At 52.3% G+C, this 15,210-nt stretch overlaps 1 protein-coding gene across 5 annotated transcripts in view; it reads left to right on the top strand.

Annotated features, from left to right (window-relative positions):
* PREX1 (phosphatidylinositol-3,4,5-trisphosphate dependent Rac exchange factor 1) overlaps positions 1-15,210 on the top strand; it is a 195,707-nt gene that overhangs the window by 160,754 nt on the left and 19,743 nt on the right. For 4 of the 5 annotated variants that reach the window (XR_009005434.1, XM_057529295.1, XM_057529297.1 and 1 more), the window contains 10 exons: positions 1,199-1,291; positions 2,229-2,377; positions 4,071-4,156; positions 5,953-6,089; positions 6,794-6,905; positions 10,178-10,365; positions 10,655-10,816; positions 11,488-11,698; positions 12,139-12,415; positions 14,983-15,189. Coding sequence is in view for 4 of the 5 variants with exons in the window: in XM_057529295.1 (XP_057385278.1) it covers positions 1,199-1,291; positions 2,229-2,377; positions 4,071-4,156; positions 5,953-6,089; positions 6,794-6,905; positions 10,178-10,365; positions 10,655-10,816; positions 11,488-11,698; positions 12,139-12,415; positions 14,983-15,189 (1,622 nt within the window). In the remaining variant the exon portion in view is untranslated. The remainder of the gene's footprint in view (positions 1-1,198; positions 1,292-2,228; positions 2,378-4,070; positions 4,157-5,952; positions 6,090-6,793; positions 6,906-10,177; positions 10,366-10,654; positions 10,817-11,487; positions 11,699-12,138; positions 12,416-14,982; positions 15,190-15,210) is intronic. The other variant, XM_057529298.1, reaches the window with a different exon arrangement.

Below are 15,210 nucleotides of genomic sequence, written 5' to 3'. Positions count from 1 at the left end.
GCTTGGAGAGGTTAGGTCTCTTGTCATTGCCAGAGTTGAGGCCGAAGTCCACCTGATGGGAAGGCAGCTCCATTAACTTCTTTCCTATAGTACTTATGGGGGCTGCTGTTCCGATTCCCATTTATTGCACAGCAAAGCCCTCCAGTGCTCCCCATCACACTTAGGGTAAATCCAGTCTCTCACCGTGGCCTTCAAGACTCGTCATGCCTCTCCAGCTTCATCTCCTGTGCTCTCCCCTTCCTCATCCCACCCACCCCAGCCACTCCAGCCACCCTGATCTTCTTTCTTATCCTCCAGTACCTTGGAGCCTGACTCAGGGCCTTTGCACATGCTGTGCCCTCCACCTGAAGCACTTTCTCCACCCTTTATAAACTTCTGTTCCTCACTTCATTCAGGTCTCAGCTCAGATATCACCTTCTCTGGCCCCGCTGCCACACCACATCCTGTCCCTTTAAGTCATTTGTTTTAATTCAAACGACATACACTCCCTGCACCACATTCTATAGTTCTTTATTTGTTTGTAGTCTGTCTCCCCCAGTAGATAGTCAGCTGCACGAGGGCAGGAAACGTCTGTCTTGTTCAATGCTGTTTCTGGAACAGTAAAGTACCTGGCGCATGTAATAGGCAGCAGCTCAGCAAATATTTATTGAACGAATAAATGCATTTCCCTGTATCCCCTCCACCACTGACCCCCCCGAACCCACCAACCTGCCTGTCATCCTGTGATGGGGAGGGATGGCTCCTCCCTAAACCCCCTTCCTGTTCCCAAGTTCTTGGTGGCTGGACACCTTTGGATCTATTTTATTCATTAAGCCAGTAAGTTGTTATTGAGCACCTACTGTATGCCAGCAGATGAGGAGACAGTGGTGCATAAATAAGGAGGCTCTGTCCTCAGGTTGGGGAGAGGAAGGGGAGACAGGCAATGAAAAGTAAACAAATACGTGTGGTCAGCACCAGGCTGAAGCACGAGCCCATTGGTGAGTCTTCACGTGACAGATACGTATTGAGCATCTTCTGCGTCCTGGGTGCTGCTAGTGTTTAAATCCATCCTGCCACACCCCACCCCCCAATCTGTACCCTGAGTAGATCTGGGGCACGAGGAGCTGGCAGGATCACGGTTCTCACCATGGGGGCCAAGGTGGGGTTGGCTCCAGGCCCCCCTCCCTGCCTCACCATCTCTCTTGCCTCGGACCCTCAGATCCTGCCCCAGGAGGACGACTATGGCTTCGACATCGAGGAGAAGAACAAGGCCGTGGTGGTGAAGTCGGTCCAGAGGGGCTCGCTGGCGGAGGTGAGGCCTCTCAGAGGGGCCACCCTGGCTCGGGCTGGGTGCAGATGGGAAAGTGGGGCATCTCTCCTCGTTTCTTGAGGCAGGACAGCTCAGAAAGCCCTGGGATGTCAGTGGTCCCTCCTTGTTCATTGCCCTGGTGGGGAAACTGAGTGTGGGGCGGTCTTGTCTGCAGAGCCCACGGCTTGGGGCTGCCCTCCCAGCATGTGCCACCAGCTCCCTCTGCTGGCCTTTTGGGGTGGTGCATGAAAACGACCCGAGGGTCTGAATCAGCTCCGATTATGGAAAAAATATCCAGGGTTGCTGTGACATGGATACAAGGTCTGGAGGAGGACAGCCAAGGATTCAGCCCCGGGTCCTCTCAGCTGTTCGCAGGGGGTTTGCAGGTGGGTGGGAGAGAGGCACCTGCCGCTTTGTCCAGGGGCTCTGGTTGCTTCCTCGTAGCGATTAGCAATGTGTACGGCTGCAGGTAGCCACATGCTGGCCTCACAGTGACAGGAACCGTGGGGGTTCATTTCTCTAATAACATAAGCAGTGAGAAGGAGGTGGTTGTGTCTTGTTCGGGGTCGATGCCTCTTTGACTTTCCTGGCCAAGCCCTCGTGGTCACAAGGTGGCTGCCCCGGGTCCACGCCTCGTGTCCTCACTCGGCTGGGCGGGAAGCACGGGCGGACTGACAGCTCCTCGTCAGGGGAAAAGCGTCTTTCCCGTTAGCGCCCCCTGTAGGCCTCCCTCCATAACTCGTTGGCCAGAACGGGTCTCCCCAGCGCCCTAACCGCTTACCACAGAGGGGAGCGGGGTTGCCCCGGGGGGCTCCCGCTGGTTGTGCCTGGTGCCGGCTCTGCGCTGCCTGAATGCGTTCAAGGCTCCTTAGCGAGGAGGAGAAGGGAGGGGAGGGGCCAGTTAGCCGGTGCGCTTGTCTCCCGCTCCACCGCCGCCCAGATGGCCGGCCTGCAGGTGGGGAGGAAGATCTACTCGGTCAACGAGGACCTGGTGCTCCTGCGGCCGTTCGCAGAGGTGGAGTCCGTCCTCAGCCAGGCCTCCTGCTCCCGCCGCCCGCTGCGCCTCCTGGTAGCCACCAAGGCCAAAGAGTGAGTGTCCCCCCGGGTGGGGTGTCTGGTGACCTTCCTCTCAGGTTGAGGAGTTGCCCGAGTCCTAGGGGTGTTGCTGGGGGCCCGAGCCGTCCCGCTTCCCCGTGGTTCGGGCTCCTTCTGCAGGCACGTGACACAGTGCTGCTGCCTCTGTTCAGTCGACAGATGTTCGAGTGCCTGCTCTGTGCCCACTGGTGTTTCAGGCTCTGAGGATGCAGCCCCGTCTGGATAGATTCATTTCTACCCTCGTAGATCTCAGTCTGTTTGGAGGGTAGAGCAGGAGACAGACAAAAACAAAGCAGAAAAGTAAGACACATACTGAGCCAGGGAGTTCAGGTAGTAGTGAGTGTGGACCAATATATAAAGCTGGGACGGGAGACGGGCGTGGGGAGGGGTGGTGGTCAGGGAGATGCCACTGAGAACTGAGGTGAAGACCTGAAGGAGGTAAGGGAGCGAGTCAAGGGGACTTCCGGAGGAGGAGGGTTCCAGGCAGAGGAGACAGCGAGTGCAAAGGCCCTGGGGTGGAACTGTGGCTGCTGTGTTTGAAGAACAATGAGGAAGCTGATGGGGCTGGAAGAGAGTGAATGAGAAAGGGGGGTGGGCAATGAGGTCAGCCAGGCCCTATAGGGCCTCTGCCCACGGTAAGGACCATGGAGCTACTGGAAGGTTCTGAGCAGAGGGGCGGCATGATCTGATGTAGGTTCTGGCCGAATCTTTCTGGCTGCAGGTGGAGACTAGATTGTCAGGGCAGAGGTAGAAGCAGGGGGCGTGGTAAGGAGGCTGGTGGCCCAGCCCCGCGTGGCAATGGTGGGGTGGTGAGAAGTAGTCGGGTACCAGATATAGGTACAGGGAGAAGCATTTTCTATTTTATAACCTGTGGATTTGGTTTTCACTTCTCCTTTCTATTTAAGGCAGATGCTCTCTGTTTTGTATTGATGAGAGTGATGGAAAGTTTTAAATAGGATTATTTCAGTAAAAAGACATGTCAATTTAAGGAAAATGATTGATAGTTTGGTTGGTATGTAGAAGTGGCAGAAATCACCAAGGTGGAACGTTCCTGCTTCAAGTTCCAGAAATACCTGGGGTTTGAGAACAGGCTCTCAAGACGACTTTATCTGGCAGGTGGGGACGATCCAAGGCCCAATGTAGGGGGCACGCCCTTGGTAGGGAAGCCCCTGGATTAATGACACCTGCTGTATGACCCTGGGCAGGTGTTGCCTACTCTGCCCTGGTGACCCACTGCAGAATGGCCAACACCTGGGCTTTCAAATCATGCTCTCTGGGGGACACATGGGCATTTTTCTAGAGTCAGCACCAAGATGTGCTGGGTCAGTTGTCACTCTCCCAAATCTGTGATTATTGAATAAAATGTTCACTGGCCAAGGTGCTGGTCTGGCTGCCACGAGGCCTCCTCTCACCAAGAGAATGATGGAGAGGGGGTAGGACGGTGATTGGGAATTTCTGTGCATGGACTGAATCTCCAGGGGTGGGCCAGCTGGTTCTGATCAATCAAAGATCCTGCTGCCGTGGGCTTTGGTTAGACGAGGTTTCTCTATACATTTGGACAGCGTGGTGCTGCTGCTATTTGGGGTTTGATTTCCCAAAAGCCTGTGGGGCAGGGGCTCCCAGGGTGGCCTCCTGGGCTGTCGGGAGTGGTACTGCTTTACCTTATGGTTGCTTTTGCTTCGTGCAGGATCATCAAAGTCCCTGATCGTCCAGAGGCTCTGTGCTTCCAGATCCGTGGAGCTGCCCCACCGTACGTCTATGCTGTGGGGAGAGGTGAGCGGGAGCCTAAGAGGTGGAGAGGGGAGCTTTGGGAGGTGGGTCTGTGTGTGTGTGGAAGGAGTTCAGAGGCGCCCAAACCATTACCTCCAGGCCTGTGCCTCTTAGTGCACCATTAGCACTTACCTTCTTTGCTTGAAGCCAAGGCTTGCAAACGCTTGTGGAGGGGGGTCAGGCGGTTACAAATGGGCAAGTAAAAGGAAGGCACTAGGGAGTGGTGAGGGCTATGGCAAAGTGAGAAAAATACATGTTCACTCAAAAAGGGGCAGTTTTTCTTCAGCTGAAACTCATTATTGCCAGGCAGGAATGTGGACCTCCTCCTGCCAGGTTTGATTTTTTTAAAGAAACCAGAAATAGGAATTTTGGCCACACTTCTGTGGCCAGATAGATCCAGCCCATAGGCCAGCAGTTTGAGACCTCTGATTTCTTATTGCCTTCTCCTTGTGTGCTGTTTAAGAGGTTACTCTGTCCAGGAGATGAAACCAAATTGACCTGAGATACGGGGTTCCCAGCCCTTTTTGCATCTGAGGGCCCTGTTTTTAAAGTTCAAACATTCATTGCCCACTCTTGTGGTCATAGCTGTACTTTTAATATGTATTGATCAAAAATGCATGTCACGATAGAAAGCTACTGAGAATTTGTTAATATCTTAAAGTAGGTTTTAATTTTATTTATCCCTAAAGCAGTGGTTCTCAACTGGGGGCAGTTTCACTCTCCAGAGACATCTGACAATGTCTGGAGACATCTTTGGTTGTTATAACTTGGGTGTGGGCGCTACTGACATCTCATGGGTAGAGACCAGGGATGGTGCTAAACATCCTACAGTGCCCAGGACAGCTCCCCACAACAGAGAATTATGCAGCCCAGAATGTCAGTAGTGTTGAGGTGAGAAACCCTGCCTTAGAGCAGAATAGGTGTTTATAGGCAAACTAGGCAAAAATAGTAAGACAGCTGATATTTCTTGAGTCCTTACTAAGAGCCAGGCACGGGGCTAAATGATTAACATGTTTCAACTCACCGAATCTCTCAAGAACCCTATGAGTAGATATTATTAGTGTCTTCATTTTACAGATGAGGCAGCCAAGGCACAGAGAGGTTATGGAACTTGCCTGAGGTCACACACTTGGTCAATGACAGAGCCAGAATTTGAACCCAGGCTCCTGGGGTCCAGGCCTGTACTTGTCCCCATCACACCACGCAGGCCTGATGTTTTCCTGTGTACGAAGCTTGACATTCACTTGCATTTCTAGACCCTTCATATTAACCACACAAAACCCTGGGGTCCAAGCCCTGCAGTTTGGGAGTTGTGGTATAGCTGAGAAAACATGCCCTTAGAGTCTGGTAGACCTGGGTTCGAAACCTGCCTTATCCTAGGCACGTGACCTTGAGAGAGTCACTTTGCCTCTCCGAGCCTCTGTCTCCCTGTCTGCAAAATGGGGCTGATCCTGGCCCCAGTATCATGGGTTGTAGTGGGACTTTAAAGGAGATGAAGCTCTAGAGTGAAACGTTGCTGGGTTCAAGTCCAGCCCCCCTTGCTGCGTGACCTTGGGCTAGCTGCTACTTCTCTGAACCTCAGTCTCTTCTTCTGCAAAATGGGAATGCCAGTCCCTGTCCTGCCCACTGGCATGGGGTGGAGAGTGGCTGCAGGGTGCGGGGGATGGAGGTGGCGTTTGGGGGAGTTGGGGTGGTGGGTGGGGTGGGGGACAGGTTCATCTGTTTACTTGCCCTTGCCTGGCACTGCCCCATGCTCTCTTCGCCTGGCATCCAGCCTCGAGCACTCTTGTCCCCCTTAGGCTCTGAGGCTGCGGCCGCAGGCCTCTGTGCTGGCCAGTGCATCCTGAAGGTCAACGGCAACAACGTGATGAACGATGGAGCCCTAGAGGTCCTGGAGCACTTCCAGGCTTTCCGGAGCCGCCGAGAAGAGGCCCTGGTGAGCCACCCGGCAGCTAAGGGGATCAGGGAAGCCCTGCTCGTTGGGGTAGGGGCTGAGGACCACGTTCCCTTCTCTGGGGAAAAGCCTGAAGGGACCACAGCGTTTTGGGTGGGGTGGGGTGGGGCTGCCTACCTGGCAAGGCTGAGCTAGGCTTGGGCTCTAAGACCCCTCTGCTTCCTAAACCTCATGGCCTCAGTTTTCGTAGCTGTGAAATGGGTGTGATAAGACCCTCTTTTCTTACCACATGGGCACGTTGGGCAAATAGTCATGTCAGCGGTAAAAAATTGATGTTATACTTGGGTTGGGGACCAGAGTTCTGTGGAGGGTGATCCTAATTCATTGGTTCATTTAATAAGTGTTTATTGAGCACCTGCTGTGTGCCTGGCATGTTTCGAGGCCCTGGGGCCACGGGAGAGACAAGGTTTCTGCTCCCATGGAGCTGACTTATATTTTCTAAGGCTCCTCCTTCCCTGGCTTCTGTGTGGAGCATAGACTATAGACAGTGAGGGCTGAGTGTGTGACTGCAGGTCCCTCAGGAAGGTTCCAGAGTGAAGTCTGGGAGGGCTTTCTGAAGGTGGTGTCGCCAACAGGCTAAAAGCCTGAGCTTTTGGAATTAGGGAACAGTGTGCACCTTGGCCCCTTCCCTTCCTCCCTGGGCTCCTGGCGTCGTGGCCGCCCCTCTTACTCTACTCCCTGCACAGGGCCTGTACCAGTGGGTCTACCACACCCACGAGGATGCCCAGGAGGCCCGGGAGGCCCCCAGCGAGGACCCTAGTGGCGAGGGGGCCCGAGAGGAAGACCAGTCCAACTCAGGTAACAGGACAGGTGGGCCGTGTGACGGAGATGCCAGCAGGGACCGGGTCCTCCTCTGTGTCCACACTCCTCCCGATCCCATCCAGTCCATCCCGACGCCACGGGTTCTGTGTTAGTCTCTGACTGCTGCTGTAACAAAGTACCGCAAACCTGATGGTTTAAAACAACACACGTTTATTATGTTACAGTTCTGGAGGTCAGGAGTCCGAAATGAGACTCACCAGGCTATAATCAAGGTGTCAGCAGGGCTGCATTGCTTTCTGTGGCTCTATGGGAGAATCCATTCACTTGCCTGTTTCAGGTTCTAGAAGCTTGGCTCGTGGCCCCCCTTCCTCCATCTTCAGAGCCAGCAGTGTTGGCCTGCGTCCTTCTCACACTTCCATCTCCCTAATTCTAACTCTCCTGATTCCATCTTCCCCATTTAAGTACCCTTGTGATTACACTGGGTTCACCTGGATCATCTGGAATAATCTTACTGTAAAGTCAGCTGATTAACAACCCTATTTCCAGCTGCAACCCTAATTCCTCCTTGCCAGGTAACATAGCGTACGCATGGGGCCCAGGGATGGGATGTGGGTATTTTTTTAGGGATTGTTACTCTTTTTCTTTTAATATTTTGTTGCAGTGTTTTGTTTTGTTTTATAAATTTAGTTATTTTATTTTTGGCTGTGTTGGGTCTTCATTGCTGCACACGGGCTTTCTCTAGTTGTGGTGAGCGGGGGCTACTCTTCATTGCGGTGCGCAGGCTTCTCATTGTGGTGGCTTCTCTTGTTGCGGAGCACGGGCTCTAGGCGTGCGGGCTTCAGTAGTTGTGGCTCGTGGACTCTAGAGTGCAGCCTCAGTAGTTGTGGCGCACGGACTTAGTTGCTCCACAGCATGTGGGATCTTCCCGGACCAGGGCTCGAACCTGTGTCCCCTGCATTGGCAGGCAGATTCTTAACCACTGCACCACCAAGGAAGCCCCAGGGGCTGTTATTCTGTCCACCACGAGCTCCCATGTTTTTCTCTCTGCCCAGCCTCAGCCCTGGACCCCCAGACCTGTCATTCTACCTGACATCCCCGGATGTCTAACAGGCATCATGGCCAAAATTGAACTCCTGACCTTCCTCTGAAGCCTGTTGCTCCCCTCAGGGTCCCCTCTCCATCCTTCCAGATTCTCAGGCCCCAAACTCAGAGTTCTCCCTGACTGTTCTTTCTCCTGTATCCCGCCACCTTGCTTCCAGCATCCAGGCTCATTGCCTGTACCTTCCCCTTGCAACCAGAATCACCACCTCCATCGCTGCCTGGTCCGAGCCACCGTCGTTTCTCACCAGGACTATTGTAGTAGCCTGCTCACTCTTCTCCCTGCCCTGCCTTACCTCTCCTCCTATAGGCTAGTCTCAAAAAATAGAACAGAACCTTCCAGTGGCTTCCACCCTATGCAGGGCAAAGACCAAGTCCTCGTCATGGTCTTCCAGGCCCAGCCTTGCTCCCCAGCCTCACGTCTCATCGCTTTCCCACTTGCCCTCGCTGCTCCATCCACTCCAGCCTCTTGTTCTTAAATACCAAATGGACTCCTGCCCCAGGGCCTTTGCACTTGCAGTTCCCTCCACCTGGAATGCTCTCCCCCTGAGTACTTCTTACCTCATGCTCCTCACCTCACTCAGCTCTCTGCTCAAATGTCACCTCCTCAGAGAGGCCTCCTTGAGTGCTGTAATTTAATAAGCCCTTTCTGTCCCTCAGTGTCTCCTTATCCTGTTTTATTTTTCTTCACCATGTGTATTAGTTGACATATATCATACAGTTATTTATTGCTTTTCTCTGTTTTCCCCACTAGCGTAAGCTCCCCGAGGGCAGGGATTTTGTTTGTTTTATTCCTTGCTGTACGCTCCGAGCCTTGAACTGTGCCTGGTGCATAGTAGGCGCTGAGTGAATACTTGTAGTTTGAATAATACCCCTCCTCTCCGGTTGCTTCTCTGGACTCTGCCCCGTACTTCTGCTGGGCTGGGGGTGGGGGCAGACGCCATGGGTAGACCAGGGGCTTTGGGTGCCTCTGTGTCCAACAGCTCTGGGCTCCTGGCTGCTGACTTTGGGGTCAACAAAGAACCAGGGTTTATGGGGTTGGCTGGGGAGCTGTCCCGCGCTGCTGAAACACCCACAGCCTGGCAGAGGGGTCCTAAAGGGGACAGGCTGATGAGGAGGGGCGAGAGGGCAGCTGGCAGCTGTGAGCTCAGTTTGTGCCCCTCTGAGAGGAAAGGGCTGTGGCCCTCCTTCCCCAACATGTGGGCGACCCCTGATGATGACCGTAAACCACGCTGAGAGGAGCTGGCGGTTTCTACTCTTCTGTTCAACAAGTAGAAGCACCTACTATGTGCCAGGTTCTGTCCTAGGAGCTGGGGAGACACGAGTGAGCAAGGCAGACAGGGTCCCTGCCCTCAGGACACTGATGTGAGGGGAGCCAGACAATGAACAAAAGAACGAAAAAACTGACAAGTGGCGACACAGTATGAGGGTGAGGGGAGAAAGAGTGATGGGGTGTGTGTTGAGAGGTCCTCTTTGGAGCAGGTGGGGAGGAAAGCAGTTCACTCCAATAAAGTGTCTGCTTTCTCCTTAGATACATCACTACCTAGCTGTGTGACTCTGAGGAGTCACAGCCTCTCTGGGCCCATATTAATCAGAACTGAAACTGAGCTACATAAAAACATTGGCTCAGCAAACTAAAAGGTCTGAGTAGGGTCAACAAGCTTCAGGTCTGGCTCAATCCAGCACTTTATATAGTGAGGAGGCTCTTTCTTTTTCTCCAGTTCTCAGCTCTGCTCCCTCTGTGTTGGTTTCCCTCTTACATGCTGTTTTTCCCACCTGGTGGCTCTAGTAACTTGGAATCCAGTTGGAAAAGAGAATGTCCCCTTCTCTTTGTAGATCCAACAAAAGTGCCAGACTTTACTCTCATTGACTCAGCTTGGGTCACATGCTCACTCCTGAACCAATCACTATGAATAGAGGAAATCAAACATGCTGATTGGCCAGGCCTTTGCCTCTGGGGGAGGGTATGGTTGGGGGGGTGCGTTTTCTGAGCCACATAGACTGAGAAAGGGGTTCAAGGGTAGATTCCTAGAAGGAAAATCTTCTAGAACAAGAGGTGAATGATAGCGGGCTGGCAAAAATGAACAGAGCTGCAGCACTTTAGTCCCCCCATCTGTCCAACACAAGCCATCTGCGGTGCTGGGTCAGGAGGCTGGCTTGGTGTGGGGTGGTGCCCCCTCCTCAGGGTTGCCTGTCCCTCTGGCTTCCAGCCTTCCCCCTGCTGTCCCTGGGTCCCCAGCTGAGCCTGCACGAGGACAGCGCTGTGGTCAGCCTGACGGTGGACAACGTGCACCTGGAGCATGGCGTGGTGTACGAGTACGTGAGCACAGCAGGCATCAAGTGCCACGTGCTAGAGAAGATCGTGGAGCCCCGTGGCTGCTTCCGCCTCACTGCCAAGGTCTTGCTGGGCGCTGCCCTGCCCTGGGGGTGGGGCAGCCTGATTCCCATGTCCTCAGAGTTAGCCTGGAGCCCTGCATCCTAGTTCCTCCCCCTCCACTTGGTAGCTGTGGGGCTTAGGAGACTGACTTGTTAGCTCTTAGCCTCAGTTTACTCATCTGCTAAATGGGCCAGTAATAGAGCTGACCTCACACACGTATTATGAGGCATATAGTAGTCACCCCAGATAAACCCGTTAAGACCCTCCCAGGTGCACAGCGAGTGCTCAGTAGCTGTTAATATTTCTGCAGATCCTTGAGGCCTTTGCCACCGATGACAGTGTCTTTGTGCAGAACTGTGGGCGGCTTATGGCCCTGAGCAACAACATAAGGACCATGTCCCACTATGAGTTCCGCAACATCTGTGACACCAAGCTGGAGAGCATCAGCCAGAGGATCGCCTTATACCAGGAGGTGCCTGCACCCTACAGGGTCTCAACTCGGGGTATTTTGGTCGTAAAAGTCAAAACCCAACCCAATTTAGCTTAAACAAACAGGAGAATTTATTGGTTTATATTACTGAAGCGTCCAGAGGTGAGCTTCAGGCATGGTTGTATCCAGGCACTCAAACAACTATCACACTATTACAAGAACGGGGCCTCTCTCTTTCTCTTGACTTTATTTTCCTGTCTTGGCTTCACTCTCAGGCAGGTCCTTTTCATGTGGTGACAAAATGGCCCCCAATGGCTCTAGCCTTAGCAACCCCAGTAGAAAAGGAACTCGAAGAGAGCTTTCGTTGGCTTGGCTTGGGTCCCTTGCCTAGGCCTGTACCAGTGTCTGCAAGGATGGGGAGGTAGCCTTACCTGAACCTCACAGACTGTGGGTCAGGGAGAGATGTTCCTCAAGGACAGCTCAGGTGCAGCTAAAATGGAGAGGTACTTGGAGGCCTCACGTTTCTCCAGGCCTTCCCTGAAATCTGGGTCCAGTAAAAGGCACTGCAGGGCAATTTACTTTTCCATTTGGAACTATTGGCATTTTGTCCAATTTTGGATTGTCTGACCTAGGCCAGGATAAAGTGGGTACTGGTGGTGGGCCAGAATTTCCAGACCCCTGTATCACGACTCCATGTCCCCCACCTTTCTCAGTTTGCAGCTCAGCTAAAGAGCAGGGTCAGCCCGCCCTTCAAACAAGCACCCCTGGAACCCCACCCGCTGTGTGGCCTGGACTTTTGCCCCACCAATTGCCACGTCAACCTCATGGAAGTGTCCTACCCCAAGACTACTCCCTCGGTTGGCAGGTCCTTCAGCATCCGCTTTGGTCGCAAACCCTCCCTCATCGGCCTTGACCCAGAGCAAGGTAACTGTGTGTCTGTCAAAAACTGTGTCCAGATCTCACACTACGGATACTTACAGAAGCATGTCTGAAGGCCAGCAGTCCAGAGCTGGAATGATAGCTCCACGGTCATCAGGGATCCAGGCTCCTTCTATCTTTCTGTGCCACCATCTCTAGATGTTGCTTTTATCCTGAAGGATGCCTCATGGTATATAGAATAGCTGCTGGAGGACCAGCCATCATGTCTACATTCCAGGCAGGAAAAAGATCACAGTAGTTAAAAGCATATTAGCACCAAACCGAAACTTTCTTATTGAAGTAATTTAATGTATTAAAAGAATGTTTAAAAGAGAAATATCTCTCATTGATTGAGATCCTTAAAATGAGTTTGTATACCTCTGTCTAAGGGGCTTGTGGGTGTCTGGGGGCTGTTTCCAAGTGAACTCTCCCTCCCTCCACTGTAGGTCACCTGAACCCCATGTCCTACACCCAACACTGCATCACCACCATGGCTGCCCCATCCTGGAAGTGCCTACCTGCTGCAGATGGGGACCCCCAAAGCCAGGGTCCCAACGACAGCAGCTTTGGGTCAGCCAATGGAACCCTTGGCCAGGAGGACCGGGGTTTGAGCTTCCTACTCAAGCAGGAGGACCGTGAGATCCAGGATGCCTACCTGCAGCTCTTTACCAGACTGGATGTGGCCCTGAAGGAGATGAAGCAATATGTTACCCAGATCAACAGGTGAGCCCCGGGCCCAGGAGGGAATGGCCCGAGTGTCAGGGTCAGGATTTCTCAACATCAGCGGCATCAACATTTTGGGTAGGATCCTTCTTCGGAGTTGGGAGCTGTCCTGTACATTATAGGCTATTAGTGGTATCCCTGGCTTCTACCCACTAGATGCCAGGAGCACCCCTTTCCCCAGTTGTGACAATCACAAATGTCTTCAGACCTTGTCAAATGCCCTCTGGGGGGCAAAATCTCCCCTGACTGAGGACCACTGATCTAATGAAAGGACGGATGTAGGCAGTATCATCAGTAGAGGCTAAAACTATTTGTTGAGAGGTTTGGGGGGAACTTTATCATTTTAATGTTGCAGAAAGAGAGACGGCTAGACGTGATGTCCCTTTTGGTGCGAAGCAGCAGGACACACACACCGCACCACCTACAAAGCGTTCTTGCCAACACAAGTCGCACCGTTCTCTGATCAAAGTTCTAGGTCTCACTACTCAGAGGACTGGGTTTTAAGGGAGGGTGAAATGCCACCTCAGGGACGCAGTTGGCTAAATCCAGAGGGTGGGTGATTCTAGATGACAAATGACCCAGTTTCTTTAACAAATAAATGATTGGAGGGGAAGCAGGTACAGGGAGGCGGAGGAGGAACTGTTAGGGAAGGGACTTGAGAGACACATCAACCAAATACAGTGTCTGGACCAGGTTCGGGTTCTGTTTCTAACATACCATCTGTGAGAAGACACTTTGGGGAGCATCAGGGATCCCGTGGACTGGGAACTAGACGGTATTATGGAATGACTGATTTTGTTAGGTGTGGTAAGAGTGACTGGTTATGTTTACAACAGTGTTTCTCAGCCTCAGTACTGTTGACATTTTGGGCCCGATAATTCTTTGTTGTGGGGTACTTAGTAGCATTCCTGGCCTCTACTCCTTGGATGCCAGTAGCTAGCCCACCCCTCCCCGCCCTGCTTCAGTTGTGACAACTAAAAATGTCTCTGGATGTTGCTAAATGTTTGCGCCTGAGGAAACTTGCTAAATTGCTAACCGTTTCCTGGGGTGGAGGAGTGGGGGACAGAAAGCACCCTCAGTTGAGAACCATTGCTTTAAAAATAAATCCTTATGTGCTAGAGACACATATGGAAGTGTTTATAGGGGAAATTATATGATATATCTTAGGTTTGTTTTAAACACTCCAGAAAAAGAAAAAGCAACAGGAAAGATGGAGGAAAGAAAAGTGGATCCTGAGTTGCCACTGTTGAAGCTGACAGCTGGGTACCTGGGGTCCACCATACTGGTCCCTCTCCTTTTGTGTATGATAGAAATTGTCAATGAGAATAGGAAAAATAATGTAGGGTCTGGAGGCAGGAGGCCTGGGTTTGATCCTGGCCCTGCCACTTATTAGCTGTGTGACCTTAGGCAAGTCACTTAACCTTTCTGAGCCTTGATGGTCTCACCTGTTAAAATGGGGCTAATCATAATACTGACCTCATTGAGATGTAGTAGGATTATATCCGCCAGGGTTTACTGATCACTTACAAGGCACCAGACACTCTTCTAAGCACTTTACATATTTTAACTCCCTTAATCTTTACAGCACCTTAGGACATAGATAGTGATATTACTCCAGATGAGGAAACTGAGTCTCAGAGAGGTTTAATAATTAGCTTTAGGTCTCTGAACTAGGAAATGGTAGCATCGGGATTTGAACCTGGGGTCTGTCTGTCTTAAAAACCTATAGTCTTAACAATTATACTCTATGCCAGGGATTGACACACTAGGGCCTATGGGCCAAATCCAGCCCACTGCTTTTTTTTTTTTAAATAAAGATTTATTGGAACACAGCCATGCCCATTTTTTTACATGTTCTCTATGGTGTTGTCACAGTACAGCAGCAGAGTTGAGTGTATAGTTGTAACTGAGACCATATGGCCCTTATGGACCACGTTTCCCAGGTGCCTTCTTTTCTCTGGAGCCTGTGTATCTTGGCTGTGAAATAAAGAGTATCCATATGTCACGCTCCCTACAGGAGGGACAATGTATTCGCATCTGCAGAGTTGCTGGTGGGATTTTCTTTCTTATTAATTAATTAACTAATTAATTAATTAATTTATTTATTTATTTTTGGCTGCGTTGGGTCTTCGTTGCTGCACGCGGGCTTTCTCTAGTTGCGGCGAGCAGGGGCTACTCTTCGTTGCGGTGCGCAGGCTTCTCATCGCGGTGGCTTCTCTTGTTACAGAGCACGGGCTCTAGGCATGCAGGCTTCAGTAGTCGTGGCATAAGGGCTCAGTAGTTGTGGCTCGCGGGCTCTAGAGCGCAGGCTCAGTAGTTGTGGCGCACGGGCTTAGTTGCTCCGCAGCATGTGGGATCTTCCCGGACCAGGGATCGAACCCGTGTCCCCTGCATTGGCAGGCGGATTCTTAACCACTGCGCCACCAGGGAAGTCCTGCTGGTGGGATTTTCAGGGAAGGGATGCAGAGCATTTGACGGCTCCCTCTGCTTAGGATCAAAGGTGAGGCCTGAGGTCAGAGCCTTGCCTGGGGCCTCTGCCTTTAACTTCAAAGTCTTTGCTCCTGCAGGCTGCTGTCCACCATCACGGAGCCCACCTCGGGTGGGTCCTGCGATCCGCCCTTGGCCGAGGAGGCCTCATCCCCCCAGCTGGTCAGCGAAGAGAGCGAGATGGACAGGACCGACCACGGGGGCAGCAAGAAAGTGTGCTTCAAGGTGTCTGAGGAGGATCAGGAGGACTCGGGTCATGACACCATGAGCTACCGGGACTCCTACAGGTGGGGGCAAGCTGGGGGGTC

The sequence above is a fragment of the Balaenoptera acutorostrata genome, chromosome 15, assembly GCF_949987535.1.
Source record: "Balaenoptera acutorostrata chromosome 15, mBalAcu1.1, whole genome shotgun sequence".
In the NCBI taxonomy this organism is placed as follows: Eukaryota; Metazoa; Chordata; class Mammalia; order Artiodactyla; family Balaenopteridae; genus Balaenoptera; species Balaenoptera acutorostrata.
Note: the sequence above shows the minus strand (reverse complement) of the source record. Positions and strands in the feature narration are given on the sequence as shown.